Raw genomic sequence first — 26022 nt, 5'->3', positions numbered from 1 at the left:
AGCTTTTAATTTCACCGCGTTTACTCCATGGGGGGAAAAATCCGAAGAGAGGAATAATTGCTTTTAGCAAAATCACCAGCTGTATAATTTAAAGTTAATCCGAGAATCTGGGAGTTTACCAATCCATGACGTTCTGTGTCCTTGAAGTATAAATATGACTCGACACAGAGGCTCATTCGTCTTAGCCACAAGGCTGGAGGAGGACCCATATTTGTCTTTCCATCACTCTAAGTGGGCAGGATGGTAAGGGAGGAAATCTCCAAACCTCACTGTTACAGAACCGCAGGATAGACTGTTGTCTTGGGATCACCAAGTCTCCATAATAACCATTAGATGCTATCTGCAAGCCAATCAGGTGTCTGGGAGTCATGGCAGAAAAAACAACAACACCACTTCTATTCCACCATCACACATACAAACGTGGAGTTTGTTCAATGCTACCTTAGGACCTTTGGCTTTCGGGCTACTTATTAGAGATAAAAGATTTGAAACTATAGAGACGATATTTTAATAACAGTTTTGCTGTTTTTCTGTTAAACGTTTTAAAACACAACAAACAACTCCAAGGATGTTTGGTGTAAAACAAAGGATGGATCATATGGATAGATTGAGCAAAATGATCCATCTGTGTATGCTCCAACTTGTTGAAGTGTCATAGGAGAACATTAGGTGCTCTATAAGAGGCACAAGGCACCAGGAGAACTAACGACTGAAACATTTCAAAGAAAGATTATTCTGCTGTGAAAAAGGATTAATTTACTTTAGAGCTTTTTAACCGGATTTTCCAGGGGTCTCAACAAATTTGTCCACATCTGTATATTTGACACACTTGCCCCAATAAATCTGAACTTAATTTGCTTTTATTGCCAACCTAGTTTTTGCAAAAGCAGTATAACTGTCACAAAACTGCATACGGGTTATTTAAAATTGTTTATGCGTTGTTAAAATGTGTCACACATATCTGTAAACCATTTAATTGCACTTTACAGTATTCCACACTGGAATACATGCAGCTCTGTGGTTTCTGACTAGGAAGAAATCCAAAGGAAATCCATTGTACTCTGCACTCTGCGTGTAATTGGATCATGTCAGAATCATACAGAACTAATCCAACCCAGAGGGTGGAAAAAAAAGTCTTCCTTCTCAGTTACATACATGTATAATTTCACTTCTATCATAACTCTAATTAAGAGCTCAAGTGCCACACCAAACTGGTTTTGCCATGTGAGGTTTTCCTCACATCACAAAAATCCCCCAGGCTTTAATATGCCATGAACAAAAGAAATGAACGACCACAAATACAGACAGTCAGTCTGCCTTCTCCGTCTGCTGACAGATGGTTCTCGAAGGACACGGTTCCTTGTATTACTGGCAGACATGCAGACATCCGATTAATCAGACAAGCTGCTCCTGTAGTTGGCCCGTTTCTTGGTGCGATATCTAATACTGGTGCAGTCAGTTATAGTATACTGTGAATGGACGTGGACCAACAGCTATAGAGTTCTAGGGGAAAAGCTCAACGAAACTCTATTCTGGTAAAAAAAAAAAAAAAAAAAAAAAAAAAAGCCGCTTTGTTGTACCAACCATCCAGTGAGAAAATGCGATTTGGGTTTATGTGATGAGAAAGCAATCACTTGCTCTCTGTTTAAGTGATTTTCCACTGCAGACATTGCCACTCCACAACGGCAGGCCAGTGTTGACCCACCAAGGGAGTGTTGTGAATGAAGAAAACCTTTTGATGTAGTAAAAAACACTTTTTCGACACTACTGAAGTATTTTCAGAACATACTTTGGGTTATGTCGGTGATATGGATTTGAGGCCAAAAGTTGACTTGCCCGTTCCACCAAAGGAACGGGCAATATTTTGCCATGTGACAGGCCAACACAAAGTAGTGCAGAACAGTACGTAGCCCCCTAAATACACAAAGATGCACAGAATGGTCTTCTCCCTCTGCTTCATCTTTTTGGGAAAACACTTCAGCAAGATTTACCAAGATTTTCCAATTTGATCCCTCTGGGCCATTCTGAGCACATTTTAAACAAAATGGAAGAGATTCCCAATTTCAAGCCTGTTTTTGTTTTTAAGTTTTGTTTTGGACACTCTTCCTTTTTAAACGGCACAATAAAGTTTTATGGTTATTATGTTATCTTATGTAACTGATGTCTTGTGTCCACGCTACAGGTCTCTCATGTAAATGAGATCAACAGTCTCACTGAGATTACCTGTCCAAGTAAAAGTAACGAAAAAAAAATGTATAGGATCAAAACGTACACTCTAACGTTTGGACTACATGTAAAATGGTATTTGCGGCAACAACAAACAAAAAAATCTAACTACAGGAACCCCATGGTGGAACATGGTGGTGGTGCCGTCATACTGTAATGATTATTTTGTTCAGTGGGAACTCTAAGCTGGTCAGGGTTTATGGGAAGATGGATCAAGCAAAAAAAAAAACCAAAAAAAAAAAAAAACGGTTAGAGGCTTCAAAAGCTTTCAGACTGGATGGAGGTTTACCTTTCAGCAGGACAGCAATCCCAAACATGCAGCCAGAAATATAACGAGAGGATTTAAGTCTAGACCAAAATTCAGTTACAATATCCAATCTGACATTGCTACAGCTGTGTAATGGGAAAAGGGTTTGTTGCCAAGATATGGAAGCCATGCCCCAAAAAGGTCAAGGTGGTTCTACAAAATACTGATTGAGAACCCCCAGCTTTTTGCATTTTATTTTGTAAAAACTATTAGATAAATATGTTTCCTTCTACTTCTCAACTATTGACTACATTGTGTCTGTCTTACAAAATCTAAAAAAAAATACAATGAATTTGTGGTTGTAACACAGCAAAATGTGGAAACGTTCATTTGGTATGAGTCCTTTATTAAGGGACTCTAGTTCTGAGTGGGAGTCTTCCAGAGTAGCACTTTATGTCCTACGGATGTCAGTTCTTCTGGTAAAAGATACCTTCTAAACCAGACAGAATTAAAGAAAAATTGTGCAAAAGTTGTGAAAATAATTCAAAATGTCTAAAATGTTTCTGACTTCCTTTTTCATTATTGTACTTCTCTACAGATTCCCAGGATCCAGATGCCTTAAAAAAAGCAAAGCTTTCTTAATCACATTTTGAATTAATGAAAGCTTCTGTTAGATCTAATTTAGAATGAACATTATGCTAAAAACTCAGGATTACAATAATTTTCTAGATGAGTGTAAGGAGCTGAGCGGAGTTCTGTATGCGGTCGACTGCTGCAAGGACTGCTCAGAGTCCTAGATCAGACACCAAACAGCTACATAAGCTCATGACACAGCAACACAGACCAGGGCAAGATTCAGCAGTCCGCTTGCACCTCAAGAGTAAAGGACATAATTTTGACGACAATGACCAAATTCTGGAGAGAGGACATACGGGTTGAAAGAGGAGTGAAAGAAGCCATCTTGGTCAAAAGAGCAAAGCCATCACTGAACAGAGGGGGAAGATTGCTGTTTCATCTACCAAGGATAATTACCCTGTCTTGAACCTGATTCCAAAGAAAGCAGCATAAGCAGTCTCATCCGGATTCAGGTGCCCAAGTAAACCACCCACAAAAACAATAGCCCCTAACGACCCAGGACAGTGACGGGTGGGTTGTTGGTCTTCATCTGACTAGGAATGCGACTAGGAGGATGGTGCTTAAAAACAAGTGCGAGTTGCCAGGTTTGACAAAGACTCCCGAATAGCGAAAGTCCGGTCGCTTCTGACATAAACCTGTTTTTGGCATTATAGAGAGTTATTTCTTTGTCAGGAAAAATGTTTAGGAAATTTGGTAAGACAAAATCTGACAGTGAAAGGGAATATGTCTAGAACAAGCATGTGTTGGAGATACAACTACGCAGACTTACTGTCAGGGTTAGGAGACTTGCGTCCAGCATGGTTGGGGGAGGAGCAGCGGAAGGTGGTGACAATGGTGTTGTGGTGAGGGTTGGGGTGGTGAGGGTGGTGCACAGCTGGGTGGTGGCCATTGTTCTCTGGGGGAGCTTTGGTGATGTTGATATCGGGTTTACGGACATCCCCGTGACTCGGTGACTCAAACTTGCGACTGTAATTCTGCTCAGGAGCTCGGATGATCCCGTTGTTATTGTTTCCCTCATTGCGACGGATCGTTGGGGAATCAGTGAGGGTCTTGGCAAATGTGACCTCCCTCTTGTGGCTCATCTCAGGGGTCCTGGAGTGCCCCAAGACTTCAGGGCGCTTGAGTGCACTGTTGCTCACAAGGCGTGCAGATGCAGGGCTGGTGATGTTATCCAAGTTCTTGCTAGAGGAGGAGATGTCAATGGAGAGTTCAGACCGACGTGACACCGGTTCAGGGGTCCTGGAGCCACCACCGCCCATGATGGAGCGCGGTTGAGAGTAGTTGAGGTTGTTGTTGTTGGTAGCGGGGGCGGGACTACCGAGATCACGGTAGTAGATACTGGTGGGAGACATGGCGTTACGGTGAGGGGAGTTGGTGGTTCGGCGAGAGCCGGGTGAAGAATGGGACGAAGTGTCAACATCCTCCACTTCAAAGGACCTCTTAAGGGCTGCATGAAGAGAATTAAGACAAGACATAAGATAAACGTCCATTGGCAATATTCAAGACATTTTGTCAGATAGCCATCAAGTACCATGCAAAATCTTAAAAAAGCCAAGTACAAGACTCTGAAATGGAAAGGTTCACTCTTTCTGTCTTAAAAGCAGCTGTGAAAACTACATGAAACATCTAAAGGTACAATGTTGAAGGATTGGGAGAAAGGGGGCCAGAAAAGACTATATTTGCTATATTTCTACTACATAAAATGCATCTCAGACTTGAATCACAGGTCACAAAAGGAAAATCTATTTTTTACCACTGTATCAAATAAACCTTCCTTACTGTTTACTAGGCTTTTACATTGTTTCCTGAGTCCATTAAATGCTTTTTAAGTATCTTATAACATCTTATAAATCCTTTAGCATTTTATAAGCCAAATAACGACAGAGGTCACGAGATGAGATGGTACACAATTTTGTGTCATCTGTAGCACTGTTAGTGGCTAATGGATAAAAATATGCTGCGTTTTCAGGGTTTGAAATCCTTCAGTTTCTCTAGTTTTCTACAGGTTTCTACAAATTAGTTAAAAATGTTATGTAATGTGAATGGTGTCATGATCGTTAGGTCTTTGGTTTTTTGTGTTCAAACCAAGAAGAGATCAAGCCTAGACACAAATAAGAAAAAGAAAAACAATGAAAGCAGAAGAAAACATCCCACAAGACTAGTAAAATAACACAGAAATGACAACAAACCAACTCACATTGTGTCAAGAACGACTGATGATAAGTGCTTCTTTAAGAGAGACTTAAAATCCGCAAGAGAAATAGCCTTTTAAATATTTCATGGCAACTTGTTCCATAATTTTAGAGACAACTTAAAAGGCCCGATCTCCTGAGTTTCAGTCTAGTATTTAGTACAACCATCTAAGAGCCCTGGGAGAAACATAAGGCTGGCACAAGAAGACCATTAACACATTCAAAGCTATAGTTGATAATCCTGTTCAGAAACACTTGTTATACTGGGTGAACTGGTCCTTCCATCCTGACAGTGTTCAATACATTATATATTCAGAGAAAGGAGGTTAAAATTTTGATTTCTGCGAAAACTGCAGTACTGTAAAAAGACTGACCAAACCCTGCCATTCGGTCTAAATGTCCGGGATTTGTCAGAGGTTTGGTCCTGCTTTCTTTCCCCTCTGTTCCTCATGTTCTGGGGGTATTGCCTAATCTAGGTTGTCCCAAACAACGACCATTCTGACGCGCTCACGTAACGCCAATGTCCATGCTTGTTAGTTTCTGCTTGATGGCTGCACATGCGCACTTCTAGTTTTCATTCATCCAGTTAGCTTAGCGGTTAGCTTCAGTGTTAGCCGTTCATTGTAGCGCAGCTGCGCTCACTCTATACTTTGAACATGGCTGAGAGTCGCAAGAGGCAAACCGTGTTCATGTTTTTGAGAAGAAGAGGAAGGCCTCAGTAGAAAGAAATAAGAGCGGAAGAGCAAAGTAACATGGTCCTGCGCATGTGCAGTTATTGAAAAAGGGACTTGGGGAAACTTCCAGAAAAATCGCAGACTCTACCTTTAAAATAAATTCTTTGACACATCGGCAGTCAGGGGAGAGAAGAAAGGACAGGTGTTTGCGTGGACTGATAAAAGACGTGGCGTGAAAGAGAGGCCTGACTGATCCCAGTATACAGTTAAGAGCAATAATCTAGTCCAGTTGTGATAAAAAGCATTGGTTATTATCTCCAGATCCTGTTTTGACACCGCTGGTTTCAGTTTGGCAACCTGGCGTAATTGAAAGCAACTTTTCTGCAAAACACTGCTGACCTGCTTGTTGAACTTGAAACCTGAATCCAGAGTTACACTAATATTTGTAGCCTGTTGCTGTGTTTTTCCTCATGATTTATGATATTGAATTTCCCCTGGAGTTTTAGTTTTTGTAAGCTTTTGATTTACCTTTGTCAGGCAAAATAGTTTATTTTCACCTGTCGGCCTCCTGCCCCCTTCCTGCGTTTGGGTCGAGAACTTTTTTCTTTATCTGAAGACACGTTTCTGTTGTTTACGTGTCATTAACTCTCTTTTTTCCAGAGATCAATAAAATGTGAACATTTCTTAATAAAATAACTCTATATTTAATGAGCGGTCCACATAGATCACTTGACGGTATTTTCTATTAAGCATTAGATCAAGTTTCAAAGAATGAGGTGAGGTTTACAGCTGGAAAGAAACAACATGCAGTAACAATTAAACCATGCTCTAATTTCATGACACCCACATTTACTAGCAGCAGGCTTTCATTGCATTTTACAGTTTATTCCGTGCATTGCTGTGACATGACTGGGTTGCTATGCGTCCAGCACATTACAATATGAACTCACGTTGCTCTTGCATGAAACAGCTTAGAGTGTTTTATTTCTATGCGCTCTAAAGCAAGACAGTCAGCTAAATGTCACCCACCGCCAAGCTTCTCAGCAAAGATGTTCCACGGATCCCTGTTTTTATTTTTATTTTTCTTCCCTTCTCTCTAAGTTTATGCAAAGAAATAAGCTGCACTGTCCAAGATGCAAACACAGATGGATGGATTTTACCCCATAGGAAGAATTCATTTGGCAAAAAGTCAACTTGAATCTGACTTCCATTGAAAAGTAGAGGAGCAGAGCCACGGGCCAGGAGCTGGCATCATAATTACACACAACTTAGACCACTCGCACACACCCCCTAAGAAAGTTTCCTTCAGTTCAAAACCCAGTGCTGATTATTTGATCTGTTTCTGGCCCGCGGTGCGCCTACAATACATGTGCTCATGTTTACTTGCAGAGTTAAGTTCAAAATGCTTGTGAAAAGTATGTACGTATAATGAGAATATGTTTATTTTCATGCATTTCTACACCCACGGGGAGGCAAGATGACCTCAGCCCCTCAGTAGGAAACGAAAAAGGCTTTTTTCTTTTACATGATAACATTAAAGCTGTCTCTCTACGCATTATCATGCAAAACTAATCTGATGTTCATAGGGGAGTTTTTGCCTTAGTTTTATTAACAATTGACCGTTCAACTGCCTAAAACAAATACATTTTCCAATTAACCACATTGTTCTCTTTAAATGCCTACCAGACTTCAAACAGCAGCATGAAAAAGAAAAAAATATTTTTATTTCATTTTTTTTATTATTCCAGCTTAATCACATTTACTAATTTGAGTAATTAGATGTGAAGGGGGGGGGGGGGTAAATGGCTGTTTGTTTCATGTTTAACTCTTTTGGGTCTGACGGACACCACCTCTCGCTCACTGAACGCAGGAATAATGTGGGACCCCAGCAATTCTGAACCGGGTTAAGCAGAAAATGAATGAGAGAATTAATGACTTAAGACAGGTAAAAGAACAAAAAAAGTACAGATGCTAAATTTGAACTCTAAGGGCTTTTATCACGTTTTGTTAACTGATAGTTTTGGGGAAAACCAAAGAAAATAAGATTTTAGTGATTTCTGGAAAACTGACCTACGTAAAGCAATTAAGGTGACAGACTCCCTTAAAACAGAAGAAACTTAAGTGTAACCTAAAAACAAGGAAAAGTGACTGTATGAAAGAGAACAACAACAATAAAATAAAAACATTTTCTGCCAGCATGACATTCACATTTAGAAATTTGAAAAAATGGAGTTCAGAACGAAGCAAAAAGCACTTTAAAAGCAAGTGCTTTTTAAGTATTTGGTCACAGCTATTTGGAGACTGCTTGAAAGTAAACATGTTATGATCCTTGGGTGTTTGAGTCTTCGTGTTGTAATCGTTGCCATTTTAGTCCATTCCATGTGTATCATTTTCTTGGTCTATTCTTATTCATCTCTGTTAGAATTTTTTTTACTGGGTTTCCTTTGCTTCTTGGTTCAGCTCCTCTGTGTTAATTAGCCACGCAGCAGATTTTATTTATTTACTTTTTACAGAAAATCAGCTTAATTGTTCACTTCTAAAAAGCATGGATTTTTGCATCTGCAGTCAAAGAATACCTGCAGAACAAGAGAGGAAGCTAACCTCAAAGAATTGCTTTTACATATGGCCGCCATGTGGCTTTTAATATGGCTGCCAAATAGTCACACATGCACACATTTGTACTTTTAACTCTTGTATAGCTAGTAAAAGAGCCGTTTCTGAGCATCTTGCTGTTTTCTGACATGGCATCACATGTCTGCTATCGGGGATTTCAAGATAGCCACAATTGGGTTTCTCTAATTTTGACCTTTTTATTGCGATTTCAGACAGAGATGCCATTTTAACTTGCAACGTTGTTACATGTCAGGGTTGGGATTAATATCTGCTGTGTTTGAGTTCAGCAAGTCTAAAACATGTCACAGTATTGAGTTCTAAGTAAATCCATTGCTGTTTTGAATTAATTTAGACTAAATGTGATCCCTTTAGATTCCTTAAAGCACAGTCTGAGATTATTAACAGCTTGTTTCTGTCAGAGTACTTAATGCTTGTTCTTCCTGTCCTGGAATTAGAAATGCATGAAAACCCCAATATGTGGACTTGCCAAACCAGCACTGAATTATTATATATAAGACTTGTCCTTTAACAAGTGCATCACAGTCCTGGTAAAACTGTGAGATTCACTCACAAACACAGGAACAGTAATTTTTTCACACTTTAGTTTCTTTTTTAATGAACCCTTGGGAAATATATTCATTGTCCAGTTAGAGTTCACTAAGGCATGTTAAATTCCACTTTTTCATATTTATGAAAATGTTTCCAGTTAAGCCCAATAATAGATGAGCAGTTTGTAGGAGGTATTTAAACCCACCCTGCCACTGGACTGTGTCCTTCTAACTCCTCGCTTCCCATCTTGTTTTATGATTGCTCTGAGGGAATCCAAGGTTGTGGCTACTTTCAACTCTAACCAGACAATAAGCCTGTCTGCCAAAATCTGTCAGCAAATTTTATAAACAGCTAAGACAGTGCATTACTTGCTTTAGGCAAACGTTTAGGGAATCGGTCCACATCGAACTTCTCTGAAACATGCTGCAGTTTTCCAAAAATGAAAGATATAGACGGAGAATAGGTCATGTTAGAATAATTTGGTGTTTCTAATCTAATTTTCTGAAAGGATGGAAGAGTTTAGCGCAGAGGCAAATCAGATTCTCACAGTATGACAAACCTGAGCAAAAACTCTCTTTGTCTCTGTAAATACACAAAAGTCTTGAATAAATATGTGAAACATGATCTTATCGCTTTTATTTAAAGCTTGCAAGCAATAATTACTCCTCACGCCATATTGGATACAACATATTAATGTTATAACAAAGTTATCTATTCCCTCTTAATATTTTAATACTGATATACCATTAATCTGTCACATTAAATCTAAATCACAACTAAATCCGGCACATTTACATGACAGAAATAAAGACTGATGTGATATAATAATTCATGTGCATTGTCCATTATTAAATAAATAAATAAATAAACAAACAAAGCTATACCATATGTTTACAATATTGGTATAGACTATTTGACATTCAGAATAAACACCTGCTAAAATTATTAATAATATTTAAGTAAATACACAACATTAGACTATTTTGTCAGTTTGGTCTTTATACAGTCAAACCGTGTGTGTAACTTATCTGATAAAAGCAGTTTGTAAGGCTGTCCGCTCAGTTGGTTAGCCCACAAAAAATAGGACCACAGTAAAATTACTTTTCCTTTCACAAGGGAAAAATGTGGAAGCCTTCCTTCACCCTGCTGATCCTCAACAAGGGGGCACGGGTAACTTTAATAGGTTTTGAAAGATTAACCTGCTCAACTTTGTTCAACCTTTCTAATAGTGACCAGCCTCTGCATAACAACATGTGAATTTTGCTCATGTCTTTGCTTACAAATGTAGAGAATGAAAAAGCAACTTCACCAGATTTCTTCATAAGTGTTGTAGGAATAAATAATACATTATTGTTGGGGGGCATCTTATGATGAATAAGACCATATAAATATCAGACCAAACTAATTTGGTTAATTTTTAATGAAGGGTTGGATGTCTGTTGGAGTTTTCCACGAGTTACACCCAGGCTTGATTACAGTCAGACCTGTAGAATCAAGGAATAATAACAATAACAATAATAAAAACCAGCCTGACAACATAAAGTAGACTAATAGATCTCAAAATACCATATATCGTGCCCTGATTCAATAAAATAAAATAAAAACAAATAAAAAAACAAAGTGTTTAACATCCACAAGTCTGGAAAGGGTTACAAAGTTATCTTTACATCCAGAGTAAAGAGTCCAGGAAGCCACAACGAGAGCCATTATCTACATGGGCAAAAACAGTATCCATAGAAGATATCCGATAGAAAACCCCACTGTTGACCCAAAACAACACAACAGCTCATTCCACACTTTCCTCAAGACATTCTGATGTTCTCCAAGAGTTTTTGGAAGATATTAGGCAGACCGGCAAGACAAAATTATAACTTTTTGGAAGTTGTGCATCCCATTAATCCAACAGTATCTTAGGTAGAAAACATGCCAGTGCAAGGCCAGCTCGTCCAACATCAGTGTCTGATCTAACAAATGCTCTACTGAAAGAATAGTTAAAAAGCCTCATAAAGATGTTCTCAAACCTCATGTAAAGCCTTCCCTGAAGTGTTAAAGCTGTTGTAGCTGCGAAGGCTGGGTTGGCATTATATTAAAATGGGGTCTCAGTAAAGTTCTTGTGTATATAAAAGGAAGTGACCTACTGTAATGGTTTTGGATCACTTACATACTATGCATTCATATTCAATGAATTTTAATATTATTGAAAAGTTCAGAAATTTACTAAGGGAAACATGTGATATAGATTAGCACAGACTGATGATGCTTTAAAGCCTTTATTTCTGTTAATCACGATCCACCCCACCACCACCTTCTGCTAATAAAAACACAGCATTAATGATTAGAATAATGCATCAGACCAATAAAAACAGCCACATTTTTCATGCAGGAATGGGAGTTTAATAAAAACTATGTTTCATACCGGCTTACAGGTAGCTTTTTTTTCAGAAGGTACTTTTAATCTGACAAACAAACCTCTTAGAAATGCATATTCAAATTTACTGAATATGACTGTAGTGCATACCTGTCACACCATAAACATTACCGCAGAATAACAGGAGCAACACTATTGATTTATGTGTCTATGGATTTCAGCTGCAGGTCACCACGGTCTTGTTTAAATACATTCAAAATCCCAAACCCAAGTTGTGTTTCAGCTCGCTACGCAAACGGAAGAACTGCTTCTCTGTATTGTTGAGACATCAACTTTTTCAGCCACATGAGTCAAGTGCTGAATATGCATTAAAAACAGGAACCGTTTACAAAACCAAGGATTTTTTACAAGAAAATTACAAAATGGGGAAGAAAAGTAATGAAGGTCTTAGTGAGAATAAAAGCCACAGCTATATCATTAGTTGACAAAGACATGGGGTCAAACCACTAATAAACCATGTCAGCAGCTTACACTGTGTGACAGCGCTATTAAACAATTTAGCAAAACAACCCCCAGAAAGCCAATTCAGAAGATTATTTAATAAAGAATGTGCATCCCAAGCAGCCAATACATTTTTCCTAAATGGCTGGGTAGATTTCACTGCATGTATCCTTGAGATAATTTGGTCCTTTAGCCACATGCAATAAGTCAACTGATCAAGACAGTAACTCTGTGTCAAACACCGGTTATATAAAACCGATTCATGCACGGTGGAGCTTTAGATGCTGTCCGTTCCCACAGAATAGAAAACTCTGTGGTCTCACTCAGAAAAACACAACCAACCCTCTCGACTGACAGGACAAGGCCAAACAATAAACGATGAAATTTCAAACTATGGTATTTTTTTTTTTTTTTTTGGTTAAGAAAAACCTTAATGGTGCACTGTCAAAAACACACTTCCTTCAACTGCCCACACTGATGGGGATGGGTTTGCGGTTCCTATCCAGGAGCAGTGCCGCTCACTGGGTCAGATTTACTGCAGGATTCCAACCAGGTCTGGCTGAGAATCTGCGCAAAACAAAAGAGTCAGAGAGATAAGGATATTTGGTGAAGTAAAAAAGATGCAATGAAGGGGTTTGAGGAACGCTCTGAGGAACAATGACAACTGAAAGTGAATGCAACAGCCCAGAAATAATCTTAAGGTGACTCAAATACAACTAAAAAGATCAACAGACGTGCTCTTATGTTAAAATATTCATGGCAATATATTTAGCTGGCTTAATTATTGGTTTACAGATTTTTATTCCTCTGGTTGTGACAGGTTAAGGCACGCCATCTCTCAAACGTTTGTCACATTTGAAGGACATCTTTTGCCTTCTTCAGGGGACTCCACAGATTTTCAGTCAGGGTTAGTTCTGAACTCTGCTTAGGCACCTCCAAAACTTCAATTTTCTCCAGGTTAAGTCCATCTGTTATTGATTTGGCTTTCTAACAGATACTTGAAGGTTTTGGGTCAGCGCTGACTGGCGCTGACTGGTATTGCCAGTCAGCGCTGGTTTGCCACTGTGACAGGAAACAGTCCCATCAGAGGAGAAGCAACCCTGGATGATTATCCTACTGCCACAACGCTTCACCATGGGTGTGGCGTTGTTTTGGGTGATGTGCAGTGTTGTTTTCCTGCCAAAAGTCCCCTTTTTGGAATCGTGATCCTGACGTTAAAGTTTGGTTACAACAGACCAAAACACGTTCTCCCGGAAGGCTTTTGAGTATTTTAGCCACGCCTGGATGTTTTCTTTAAAAGAAAGGGTTTCTCTTCTTAATCCAGGCATACAAGTATACAGGAGATAGTTGTCTCATGCAGAGCTCAGCCGATTCCAGACCAAGGCTTCTGAAGCTCCTGTCAGTGTCGTGTCGCCTTGATGGCAGTCCCTCTGACATTTTTCAGCCTTGCCTCTTTATCAGTATTGGAGAAATGTCCAGTTTCTTTAGTTATTTCCACTTCACTGGTTTATGCTGGGTCAACAACAGGGCTTCTTTACAACAGATAACTTAACTGTGTAGCTTTATTCACGTTAATCTGCCTACAAAGACTCTAAATAATTGGGGATCGTTCTGCACCTAATCACCACTGACTTATAAGATCTAATTTAGCAAAGAAAGTTTTGATTATTTGTTAAAATTGCAATAACCTACTTGACTTAGTTTTCAGCACTCATGTTCCATTGTGGTGCAGTCTGAAAAAACAAAATAACAGCAACATTACATCCTCAGTGAGCGCAACAATTGTATTAATTTAGCTTCATGTGCTTAATTTGTCTGTTTCATCAGATGCAAATCAATGTACCAAAAATATCTTGATCAGATATTAAATTAGTCAAGCAGTCAATAAAAAATTCACTCACACTGAGCAGGATGACCTGTTAATAAAAAGGACTATACTGTGAAAGTAAATTATATATAACCTGAATACCAGTACTTTAATGCCTAAAAAGTTTTTTTTTCATATTCTATTATGTTTTTTCCAAAATCACTTTTTCCATTTTTGATTATGTGAATTACACATTTTCATCTAAAACATTTGTATAACCATGTTTGTAACAAATATCATCTGTTATCTACAGGTAATTTTGTTATTAAAAAGTAGCACACGATAACAAAATATTAAATAGTCTAAAGATTGTCCAGATATGTACTATTTAAAAATAAAACAATTGGTCAGTTTTACTTTACAGGAGCAGAGAGCTGCAATCCAGATCTGTATCAAGTTATGACTTTAAAAGTTTATTGTTCCAAAAATGTACATTTCTTTTTATTCCAATATATTATCCTGTTGTTGCCATATATTTTCCATGTTTGAGCAATATGATATCATGCTCTTATAGTAAACATATTTATTCTGTTATAATAAATATTAGAGTTAGATAAGTGTCGTTAGAAGACCCAAGAATACTTCCTCTGTGTCTTGTTTTGCCTTATTGATAATGCCGTTGGTTATACGTTTTCATTCATATTCATGAACATTAAAACTTACTTGTTGTTCCTGTGCTTCATGAAATAAGCTCTTTGTTTTGAACAATATAACATGTGTAGTGTTAGAGCAGGCTTCTGCACGTACATGGATCTGAGCTTTCAGTCTGACCCAGATCTTTTCTTAGGCTGGTCATAGAACGCCCTGGACCACTGCTGCCCCTCACAGGCTCGTTATGAAGGTGGTGTGATGTTCTCCTGGACAGATATTCTTACACTGTAGCCTCTAGGATTGCCGAAAGACACACGTGTGGAAGTAGTTCCGCCATCCAAATAAAACTGTGTTGTTTTCAGTTGGCGGTATTTTTGTATGATTTACACTCTAACTGCATGGGATGAATGAAATGTGGATGGAAACATAAAAATACAGAGTTAAGATGAGGAATACATCAGCATTTTAATTCTCACCTAGCGCTCAGTGGGCTGTTGATTTATTAACAATCAGGAAGAAGTAGCGCTTCGGGTTTTTGTAATCAGTTAATCCGATGCTATATAACATTTAAATTCCATCAGTCCATCTATAAAGATCACATATTGGGATACTACTGGACCACAGAGGATTTTACTTATAGCATAGCATAAGCTCCAGAATTTTTTGCAGACATCTGCCCCCTCTGGCGACAAGTTGAAATGACATCAGTGCTGTGCATGGGAGAAGAGTAAAAGCATTTGCCGCTGCGACTGCACAGGTCTTTTGTTTGGAGACGTGATGTCTTCTGAAATAAGAAGGTATAATAAGCTATAAATATTGAAGTTAGCCCCTGTTCTCTTGCTAATGCATCGATTACGGCGGAGACTCAACAAAGTAGCCAGGTGAACGAGAGTGTGCAGGACTTTTTTATTCCAGAATCCCGTCCAAATTTAGTCTCAACACAGACGCTGAAAGCTTGGCTTGGTCAACCCTTTAATGCCAGAATTTATTCACCATTTATCAGTTAAAAATATGAGTTTTTTGTTTGTGCAGCCAACCAAAGTAAAAGGGATGATTGATCATTTGAATATGGCACCTGCAGTACAAATAAATATATGTATTTAGTATGAAAACTAGCGACATAAGGCATCATTGAGCATAACTAACCCCAAGATGGGGTACTTCTGATACAATCCTTGGTATGTGTTAAATATGCATCAACAAGCATTACTGGTATACATATTCCACATGGCCATGGGGCAGTTTGGGGGGAATAACCAACAATCTCCTAAGGGTTAACCCATTTGGTGTACCTCATTTGTAAAGCCACATTTAGACGTCAACACTTTAATGTGGACATCTTTTCAACTTTCACCTTTCGATCACCTTTACATGTTTTTTTAAACCCAAGGCCACGTTTTTTAATGAAATTCTGTTCAAAAATTACATAGGGACCTAAACCATAGAGCAAATAGAGAACCCAAAGAAGTCCAACTGCTTTCTGCAGTCTGACAATTCTCCCACAGCACAGACATGTGAGATTTCTAAAGGTCAGCCATTTAGTCAGTGCTCAAGGACTGCATCACAGCATTAGTCTGGCTGCAATATAGAGAACAGGAAGGCTCTATGGGATATCGACAAGAGAGTTGAGAGGATCAGTAGCAGCCAGCTACCCAAACTGGAGGACATTCACCAGACCCGCTGTGTTCTCACATCAGACATTTAGCGAGATTTTAATGAGAATTATTTCCAGCCTGCATGGTTGGACAAGACCAGATTTTTCCAGCCGAAAGAGTATGAAATAACTGTAAAACTATCAAGAGTTGTCCATCAACCCAAACTGACATGCCAGGCAAACAAAAAAAAAAAAAAAACAAAAAAAAAAACATTGATCAGAGAAGTACTCTAAGTCTGGAGGAGCTGCAAAGATCACAGGTCAGGTGGGAAAAATATTTTAGTTGTATACATTAATTTGGCCTTTAAGAGGAGCAGCAAGACCACAGAATGCTGAAAAATGTATTTATTTCAGTACTTCAATTCACCAAGTGAAACACATTACATAGGATTAATTACACATAAAGTCCCACTTGCAGTTTATCTCAAGCCATCTGAAGGAGCAACAAAAGAAGAAGAGGCTCTGCTCACATGAAAACTACATTTTCCCATGAAGACACCATACACAGGACAATGACCCTTTGCATGATTTAGATCAAGTAATGTTCATGAATTAGAAAGGTTCAGTCAAAGCCCAGAACTAAATTCAATGGAAAATGGGTTGCAAGACTTTAGACCAGTCTAACTGAGCTTGAGCTATTCTGCAAAGAATAATGGGCAAACATTTCAGTGTTTGAATGACTAAAGCTGGTAGAGTTATGCCTGAAAATTCCCTCAGATGTAATTACAGCAAATGCTGGTTCTTCACAGGATGTCATATAGTCCCCATTACCATTGATAATGAAGATATCCATCAGGTGCTGACTGTTCTACAAATACTTAGGCGTCAGAATCAACCATTTGTTTTCAAGGAAGAACACATCGAACTAGTCTGAAAAACAATTAAACAGATGATATATTTCTTTTCACGCCTAAGGTCCTTCACAGCAAGTAAAGACGTTCTTCTGTTTCACACTTCAGTGATTGTGAGCATTTTGCAGTACTCTAATACAACGTGGTAATAGTCAGTCTATGGCTCCATCAAATGAACATGTGCCCTAAGATTACAGCCCACTTAGACTGGCCAACGTTAGCAATCTTCCTACCATAACTATACTGTGAGATTACCCAATAAGACCACCTCTAACTCTGACCCTGCTCTGAAACATGAAAACAGACTGTCACCATCAGGTCAAAGGTAACGCAAATGCTTGCGTTAATCAATTCAATTCAATTCAGTTCAATTAAATTTTATTTATATAGCGCCAATTCATGAAACATTTCATCTCGAAGGAACTTTACAAAGTCAAATTCAATCAGATTATACAGATTGGTCAAAAATGTCCTATATAAGGGAACCAATCAATCTTAAAACTCAACATGCAACATTAACCAGCGAAGCCATCGTTCTGACAACGAAGGAACATCGTATTGCATCACATTAAGACACATTTGAACGTTTTATCTGTTAAGCAGTTGGAAAAACGTGCAATGCCTTTCTTCCAGTTCACAATGACGTGGCCTTTTTTTTTTGGTCGCTCACATAAAGCCTCAACAAAATGCCGCGGAGTTTGAAGGTTTGTGGCGTCACGCGTAAAAGCTGAAGAGGTACGAATACCTCTGCGAGGCACCATGTTAGAGCACTTCCCATGGTTGAACCCTTTGTGACTATCCTTCGCATCATCAGGCCGTGACGTCAAACAGCAGCTGGAGGTACTGACAGGAGCAGAAACAGGAAAGGAAGGCCCGGGGAAGGAAGAATGACAGAACACTAGAGGAAAACGAGGACAAAGGGACCACATGTGCTGGACAAACAAGCCAGAGATGTTGGTAGAAAAAAGGACCGGACAGATGATGTCTTCTTCTCAATGCAAAGTCAGTGCTGTGTTTGTTTCTGTTCCTGATGTTCCTCGGGTATAATCAATAACAGATGACAGGCTACAGGGGGTTCGGTGAGCAATTACCCACCGCCTTATTTTTGACAGACTAACAAGCACTCTTGTAAAAACACAACTACGACACCACACTGACTTGGACCCTGTGAGTTCATGCTGAGTGGAAATATAGGGAACAGTATCCGACGGATGCTGGCGTCCACTGCGAGCGGCCGGCACAAACGCTGGGAATCGAAAGAAATAAGAGAAAATAAATGACAAACCTTCAAAATCCGAAATGATTCCCTCCAAGTGTGGGTTTACTCCAGCATCAGACATTTTTTTTTTTTCCTGGCTTAAACTTTTTAAAAAAAATTCAGTTTGTTTTTTTCTCCTTGAAGTGGTTCCTTCTTGACTCTGAAGAAACTCTAAAATAGACCCAATACGAAACAAGATTCAGCCCACAGCTCTCAGCGGAGGGAGCAGCTAATTTCTCTCCGGCTTTCCCACTAAGTTTGCTCTGTTGCTGTACACACGCGTCAGAGTGAAGGGGAAAAGGCGAGCCTCCTCCCTTCTCCTCCTCCCTGTAGATTGAAACACACACACACACACGCCTCCTCTAGCACGCCGTGCATGGGTGTGTGTCCCCTGCCCCCCACTCACCCGTATGTGCACACACAGGCGTCCGTGTAGGCAGACGCCGTCATAACCGGAGACTCTCCTCAACTTAAGAGGCTCTCAGGTCTGATTTCTCCATTTCGGCTTCTAAACGGTGAGAGAGCTCATGTCACGCAGCCACTTCAGCTGAATTAACACTCAATCCGACAAGATCCCAGGACACCTGAGTTGATTTTCACACCGCCGTCATGAAGAATGGTGTCAAAAGTGACGGAGGGGGAGAATAACTTCTGCAACAGTTCACTCAAAGCAAACGGACAGACGTACGTTTCCCTTTTCAAGTCTGCATAAAACACAGCAGGGTTAAAACAAACGGGAAATTCAGATGTGAGATTGTACAAAAAAAAAAAAAGAATTTTAAAAGTGTTATATACACTCAAAAATACATATATTTCAGTATCCAGGTCCCTGATGTCACAAAGGGCAGTAAGGACTGCGAGGATAACATCCAGAATTGACTCAAAGAAGCGAGTTTCAAGGGAATTTGTTCATTTTAGTAACTACGCCCTATGGCAGATTCTGACTGGACTCTGACGCATCGTCGTCCAGTCTGACTGACGTCTCACATGCAGCACACAGCTCAGATTGAGAACACAAGGACAACCAGACAGAGGCTGTGTTTCAGCCGTAAAAAGGTTCACCCTCTTATGCCTGAGCCAGAACGTGACCCTGACGATCCACAAGCAAGATGGACTCCAACACGGACGGAGTCTGAATAAAAAAGGGGCGAACTTAACTTCAGCTCCGGTCATCGAGGTCTGGTGTCCTGCAACTTTTATGTGCGTCTCTGCTTCAGCACACCTGACTCAAAAATGGCGTCCTGCAGGTGGGGGCCACTGGTCTGCTCAGCAATCACGCTTGGCGGTTCAGGTGGTGGATGCTGACGTTTTTCTGCTCTTAGCGGGATACAGAGTTTCAGTGCTAGAAAAAGCCTATTCAGCCATTTTGGTCAACCCTGGTCCTCTTCCTTACAAAAGGCACCCATGTTGTTGTTTTGTTACCAAGCCTGAGAACTACAGTTTTCTCATATATGGCTCAGGGCTTTTGCTGCATGAAATATAATACATAATATAAATGTGAAAAATACAACATAAGGCTATTTGAGATATGATCTCAAAATAGCCTTAATATTGTTATGAATTAATTGGACGTACCAATGTTTCACTCTGCAAACTAACATCTCTGGTGTTGTCTACAAAAACAGAAGCTGGCTTGTTTTAAGGGTAAATTGGAGCTGGGAACAAAACAAACAAAAACAGGCAAACAATGTAATAGCCTGGCTGCAGCATCTTCTTTATAGACTGCACTCATGGGCCACTTTATTAGGTACACCAGGCTAATTGTTTGTTGACACAAGCAGTGGATCAGCCAGCTAACATGGCAGCAACTCAGTGCATTTAGATAGATAAAGGCATTAGGCACTAGGCATCACTGTAGGAAAAGACCTGGATTCAAGAAGCTTGGCGTGGTTGGTGGTGCCAGACAGGCTGGTCTGAGTATTTAAGGATCTACTGACATCTACAATGGCTACTCCAGTTAACCTGTAAATCATTCATCCATTAGCCGGTCCTCATTGACTCAGATTTAAGAAAGAACATGGGGATTCTGAGCTTGTTGGGCACATCAGACCGCGTAACCAAATACTGCTGCACGTTTTGTTTGGCAGAGACACTGATGAAAAGCTTGTGTTTGATGTGCCAGCCGTGCTTCCATAGCTCGCCCTTGAAACCGCTGCTGCAGGTTTAATCATAGATTCTAGCAGTGACAAATGAAACGTTGTTAGAAATGTGTTGACGGAATGATCAAAGTGATGAGATATCATAGTTTTCAACAAATTCCTATTTAACACATTGGTGTGGATGCAGTTTCTTTATCCACACACCCTCAGGAGAAAAAAACGATGAAGTTGAGGTAATTTCACTGAGTAGCTGTCCTCAGATTCCTGTTTGTCACCAGACATGAATACACAGGAAATTAATTAATAAACACACCCTAATATTAGGCTACTTTGACCATTTCTAATTTAAATGCTTTTTTTCCGATCAGTGCTTAAAAGAAACCTAAACCTTAAGTGTGCACCATAAGGAACTGATATTTTTCTTTCTGCACAGTCAACAGAAAGTGTAACACAATAGATGTCATGACTCGGATCACATCTAGTTTTTCACTGTAAGCATCAGCTAAATGGCACAAAACAGGGTCTGGAAAATTCACAGAGACTCCCACCTGAATAAAAAGCTCCATTCTTAAAGGCATAGCTAGGATACTAAGCTCTGCCAGAGGCCCCTAACCCTCACACCTTAGAGGTCACTGAGAAAACAGAATAACACTGTGTGTTTCTGAGCCACTCTGGTTACCTAATGCAGCTTCTCTGAAGGTGTCTCTGGACAAAGAGCAGCGCATGGCACATGCAGTATACGTGTTTATTAAATCCAACAAAAAGGACTCCACTAAGTCAAATTCTTGACTTCTGTGACCTCTTGTAGAGGCTGACTGAAGTCACCTAGAACTTTCAACGCATGAAAACTAACTAGATAATTTGCAGAGTGTACACAATTTTGGAAAAAAAGGGCAAAGTAAGAAATACAATCCAGAAAATAGCTTCCAGTAAAGCTGCTGAGTGACTGGTCTACCTCCCCATAGGATTTACATGGGAATTTGTTAAACCACTGGTCTGCAACTTTACATAGCTCTGCACTGAACTGTGTCCGCACATGGAAGCTGGGATGTTAAAGCAACAACCACAAAAACTTCTACACTTCCCTCTTGCTCTTTATGTTATTGCACATCATTATTTTTAATAACCCCGAACGTCTCCGTTCTCTCAGCAGGTTATTATAGCCAAGAGCAAAACTGATTGCCTGTGGCCCCAGCTGCATGACTCCAGATAGATTTTTTTTTTTTACTTCTACTCCGTTTTTTTGTCTTTTTTTTTTTTTTTTTTTTTTTCAGAAGGCTAATATCCAATTTTAGGGCCAGATCACCCAAAGATCTTAAAAACATGTGACCCAAAAAATTACAATCAGCCTTTCCAAAGCAGACAATCAATTTTAAAACACACTTTTCCCACAAAAGGAGCCTTTGGAGTCAGACCCGCCTAGAAATCAGAAATGCAGCTCCACTGAAGAGGAGGTAGCAGTGCTTGAGTGCTCATTGTTCTTAAAGAGACAGTGTGTAATTATTATGGCTTTTAATTAGCAAAAATCAAGTATTGCTTTAATAAATACATATTGTGGCAAAGTCTATTAACCTCACATCAAAAATTAAAGCGTTCTCATAACTTTGAAATACTAGTTTATAAATACGTAGGTGTCGGTGCAACCACTGGGAGGCGCAATTTGCGTCGCTTCTGATTTCAGAAGCTGAAAGGGGCCAAACTTGTAAGGGAAGACAAAGTAATCAAGAAAAGAAAAATATGTAATAACCAGGATGAAACAAGAGTCTATATCGGCTATCGTTGCCAAGTGGAGATAATTCATGAAGGAGCAGAGATTTAAAACTTATGCAGAGGTTGCAGGCTTTCTGCTGGACAGGTTAGTTATTTCAATATAACAGGGAAGTTTATTTTGCCGTTATGTTAGAAACAGGGCAGTGTAGTCCAACAACCACTCTGTCCTCCCGGTAGAGACGGTTCATTTGTTCGTCTCTGTCACGTACAGAGAGATGTGTGTGTATGCGGAGGGATATCAGCCGGCCTGTTCACTGTCTGTAGCGCACCAGCAGAAGCTGGTCTCTTTACTTGTGTTTATAGTCACTTATATTAGACCCCAAATAAGCGACTGCACGTTCAGTAATGAGCCCAAAAAAATGTGACTCACGTAATTTACAACTGACATTAGAAAAAAACAAGCGAACTTGGCAACAGTGCCAAAAAAACGTTTCACACGATGACCGTAGCTACTAGCTATTAGCAGTAGCTAAAACATTGATGACATGTTTACATCGTCACATTTATGATACTCCAAGGTGCCTGTAGTAGTTTTTACGCGCTTAACGGCGAGATCATTTGTAATTTATTCCATTTGAATATCTTACACATTGGGGCTTTAAATGAGAATACATTTTTGGGGAGTAAAACTGGAATGGATATGCGGCCACTTAGTGGATAGAGTAAGCACTCTTATTTTTCAAAGATTGTCTATAGGAAAACTAGATCACTACGGAGCCCTAGAGGGGTCATCGCAAAATGTTTTGCATGTTGAGAGAATGTGCACTCGTTTTACTACATTGTACGCTCGTTTTACTAAATCGTTTGCACAATTTACTACATTGTGCACTCGTTTTACTAAATTGTGCTCTCGTTTAACTATATTGTGCACTCGTTTTACTATAGTGTGAGCTCATTTTACTAAATTGAGCTCTCATTTTAAGCATAGTAAAACGAGGGCACAATTTATTAAACGAGTGCGCTATTTACATAAACGAGCGCACAATTTACTAAAACGAGAGCACAATTTAGTGAACATGGTTATAGAACATTGTGTGCACAATCTACTTAAACGTGGCCACAATATGTAAAACGTGCACTCAATATTGTCTTGACACATGTAAACATGAGCACATTATAGTATATTCGAGATCTCGATCTACCAAAACGCACATTTTATTAATTCGAGGGCTCAATTAAAGGAAACGTGCTCACAAATTATCACGACCTGAAAAAAAATATCACTTAAAGTGAGCTCTCCCGGGCTCCGTAGATCACAGGTGACGAGCACAGATTACTCCTTACACACCAAAAGGAAACTGAGTTTGAAAGACTTCTTGCCTTTTTAATTTGGGCTCCAAGAGAAGGTACAAAGTAAGGCTAAGAGACAAACCAAAACATAGATCCTGTAACAGCAATGATGTAACAAAGACCATTTTAGTGGCATAAATGCTGGAGGAAAAGTTCTGGTGCACATTCATCAGACTAACAAGGCTGTTGTTTTAACCAGAGTAGAAGGCTCTACATCTTCCTGAATGCTGTCAGATTTTCTAAATGCAATTGTCATGGTCCTTCACCTTTTAGAGAACTGAGTTTTCAAAAAAGAGCTTTAAATTGGGTGTATTAATTCATACAATTCATTACACCATCCCCCAGCATACTACAAATAAGGCCAAATGGGGCGGAGTGGATTGCGCTGTGACCTGGTGGGACCAGGCTGTGAAGTTCCTCTTTTAGATTTAAAGAGACAGCACGAAAACGAGTTGCTCTCAGACACACCTCAGAATGGGATCAAAGGAGGAGCTGTCGGCCAACAACAATGAGGAATTCAGACCAAAGCCTTGCAGTTCCACTTTATATAGACCACAACCGATTGATTTCATGTGAAAAGAAAGAAGTGAAAAGCATGATATGTCCCCTTTAAGGCCGAGTTTGGTGTTCTGAATGTAACGACATCAGTCTTTGACTACTCTTCTATTCTTTCACACTTTTTTCCCATGTTTTTTCACTCGGGATATTAAAATGACTGAGTTACAAGCCTGAACACAAGCCTGTAGAAAAGAAATGGGAAAAATGGGAGCCTATGCCTCTTAAAACAACTGAACCTCAAACATATGCATGGCTCAAGCAGTGCAGGATGAATGATTCTCCAAAAAACTGCAGCACCTCTTCTCTTTGACACTGTTCATCCTTTCCTCCGTCATTAGCTTTTTGTCATTTAAAGTTCAATACAGAGTCCAGAAGAAGTGAAAAAGATGTGGAAAAGCCTGCATAAAAGCTAGAGCAAGAGAGTACAATGGGCATGGCAAAAAAAAGGTTAAGAATAAAACATGTGGATACCCTAACAGGGCTTTTGTCAAATCAGCAAGGAATTCAAAAGTAATACGAAGTAAGCGCTGAAATGTGCTCTATGGTCATTTCAGTTTGGCCACCAGGTGTCACTGCCGCATTTCCAAATCATGGAGCAACAATAAGGGTGTTAGGATCGGACAGGCAGGAGACCTGAAATTTGGTGCTGGACCCGGTGTTGCGTTTTTAAAAGGTTTATTGAAAAAGATCTGGTCCAGGCAGTTAACTTCTATTGCAGAGGTGATAGGCAGGATCACTGAGGCTGAGTTAAAGTCCGGGAAACAGGCTTGGGTCATGCACTAGTGGTCAGGAACAAGGTAGACAAAAAGGGGACTGGCAAGGCTCGTTGTCGAGGTATGATCCAGGTCTTAGTCCAGAAATCAGAGGCTTGAATAGATGTTTAACTATAGGGCTAGGCAAGCCAAGAAAATCCTTAAATGCGGTCTCAACAAGGTATCAGGCACAAAAAAAACACTGGACAACTACAGGCTAAAGCTGGCTTCACACTGACTAACCGTCATCCATCGCAAAATGTGCAGTGTGGCGATCCACACCGGATGATTGTAGGATCCATACATACATACAGAAAGCCCCGCCCTCTTTCTCCCTTTAATTTGAAACGCACAAGATCCTCTTTACACTTCCCCTGTCTGACTTCCTGTCTGGCTCATCTGGTTTTGCTCCATCGTCTGTCAAAGATAGACTCGATCCATATTTCTGACGGATGATGGCTCTCCGGACGATGGCCATGTGGGGCCGTGGGAATTACCACATTGGCTGGAAAGGCTTCTATTTTGCGACAGAGAGAAAAATGCACGGATGACAGAGTCTGTGTGAATGAGGGGTAAGACTTTCAATAATCTGGCACTGCCTTCCGGTCTGAGGAGAGGTTATAAAGAGAAGGAAACAGGTGTGTGGCATGAGCCTGATTGCAGAGTAGTGGAGAGACAGGCTCGCAGGTGCAGTCCATGAGGTTCACGCTCACTTCGATGCGGCTACGGACCTGATCCTGTACTGTTTTTCTGCAAACGCCTACTCACACTGCTCCTAGGGGAAACGGCGGCCAGCTGCGGTGCTGGATGCAGAAACAGTGCTCGCGAGGATAGAAGTTCAGGTGGGTTCATGCTCTTGCCAGGAGCACACGCTATTAGTAGTGCAATATTTGGGAAATGCCTCGTAAATAATTGCCGTATTCGGCCGTACAAGCACTACCTCATTGTTTTCCCTAACTACCGATGCTAGTGACGCTCTACCACTCTCGTTTGACCCCGTGTCACTGGTTATGAAGCAATGTTCACATTTCCGAGCAGACGCATGCATGCAGGCAAAGAAATACACTGTTTGCACTGTTTGCACAAATACACCGGAAGTTATTACAACACTGCATCTGAGTTCGTGTTTGGCTCATGTAATTCCTTGGCCCTTTATCTGAGGGCCGCTGCAGCATCTGGCTAATCTTCCTTCTTGCAGAATCATTTTGTTGAGCCATGGGGCCTTGGTATCCCGTACTGAACCGTGGCTAATGTGAGTGTACACACTGATTTTAACGATTGGGGTTCTTTGGGGCACCCGTACCAGACCCGCACCGTAGTCAGTGT

General features: G+C 40.0%; 1 protein-coding gene across 3 annotated transcripts in view; it reads right to left on the bottom strand.

Moving 5' to 3' along the window:
- Positions 1-26022, bottom strand: part of sept9b (septin 9b) — a 113412-nt gene that overhangs the window by 51564 nt on the left and 35826 nt on the right. For 2 of the 3 annotated variants that reach the window (XM_036136793.1, XM_036136794.1), the window contains exon 2: positions 3879-4556. In XM_036136793.1, coding sequence (XP_035992686.1) covers positions 3879-4556 — 678 coding nt within the window. Of the gene's footprint in view, positions 1-3878; positions 4557-18254; positions 18456-26022 lie in introns of those variants that run through there. The other variant, XM_036136792.1, reaches the window with a different exon arrangement.

Source organism: Fundulus heteroclitus, chromosome 5, assembly GCF_011125445.2.
Source record: "Fundulus heteroclitus isolate FHET01 chromosome 5, MU-UCD_Fhet_4.1, whole genome shotgun sequence".
Lineage (NCBI taxonomy): Eukaryota > Metazoa > Chordata > Actinopteri > Cyprinodontiformes > Fundulidae > Fundulus > Fundulus heteroclitus.
Note: the sequence above shows the minus strand (reverse complement) of the source record. Positions and strands in the feature narration are given on the sequence as shown.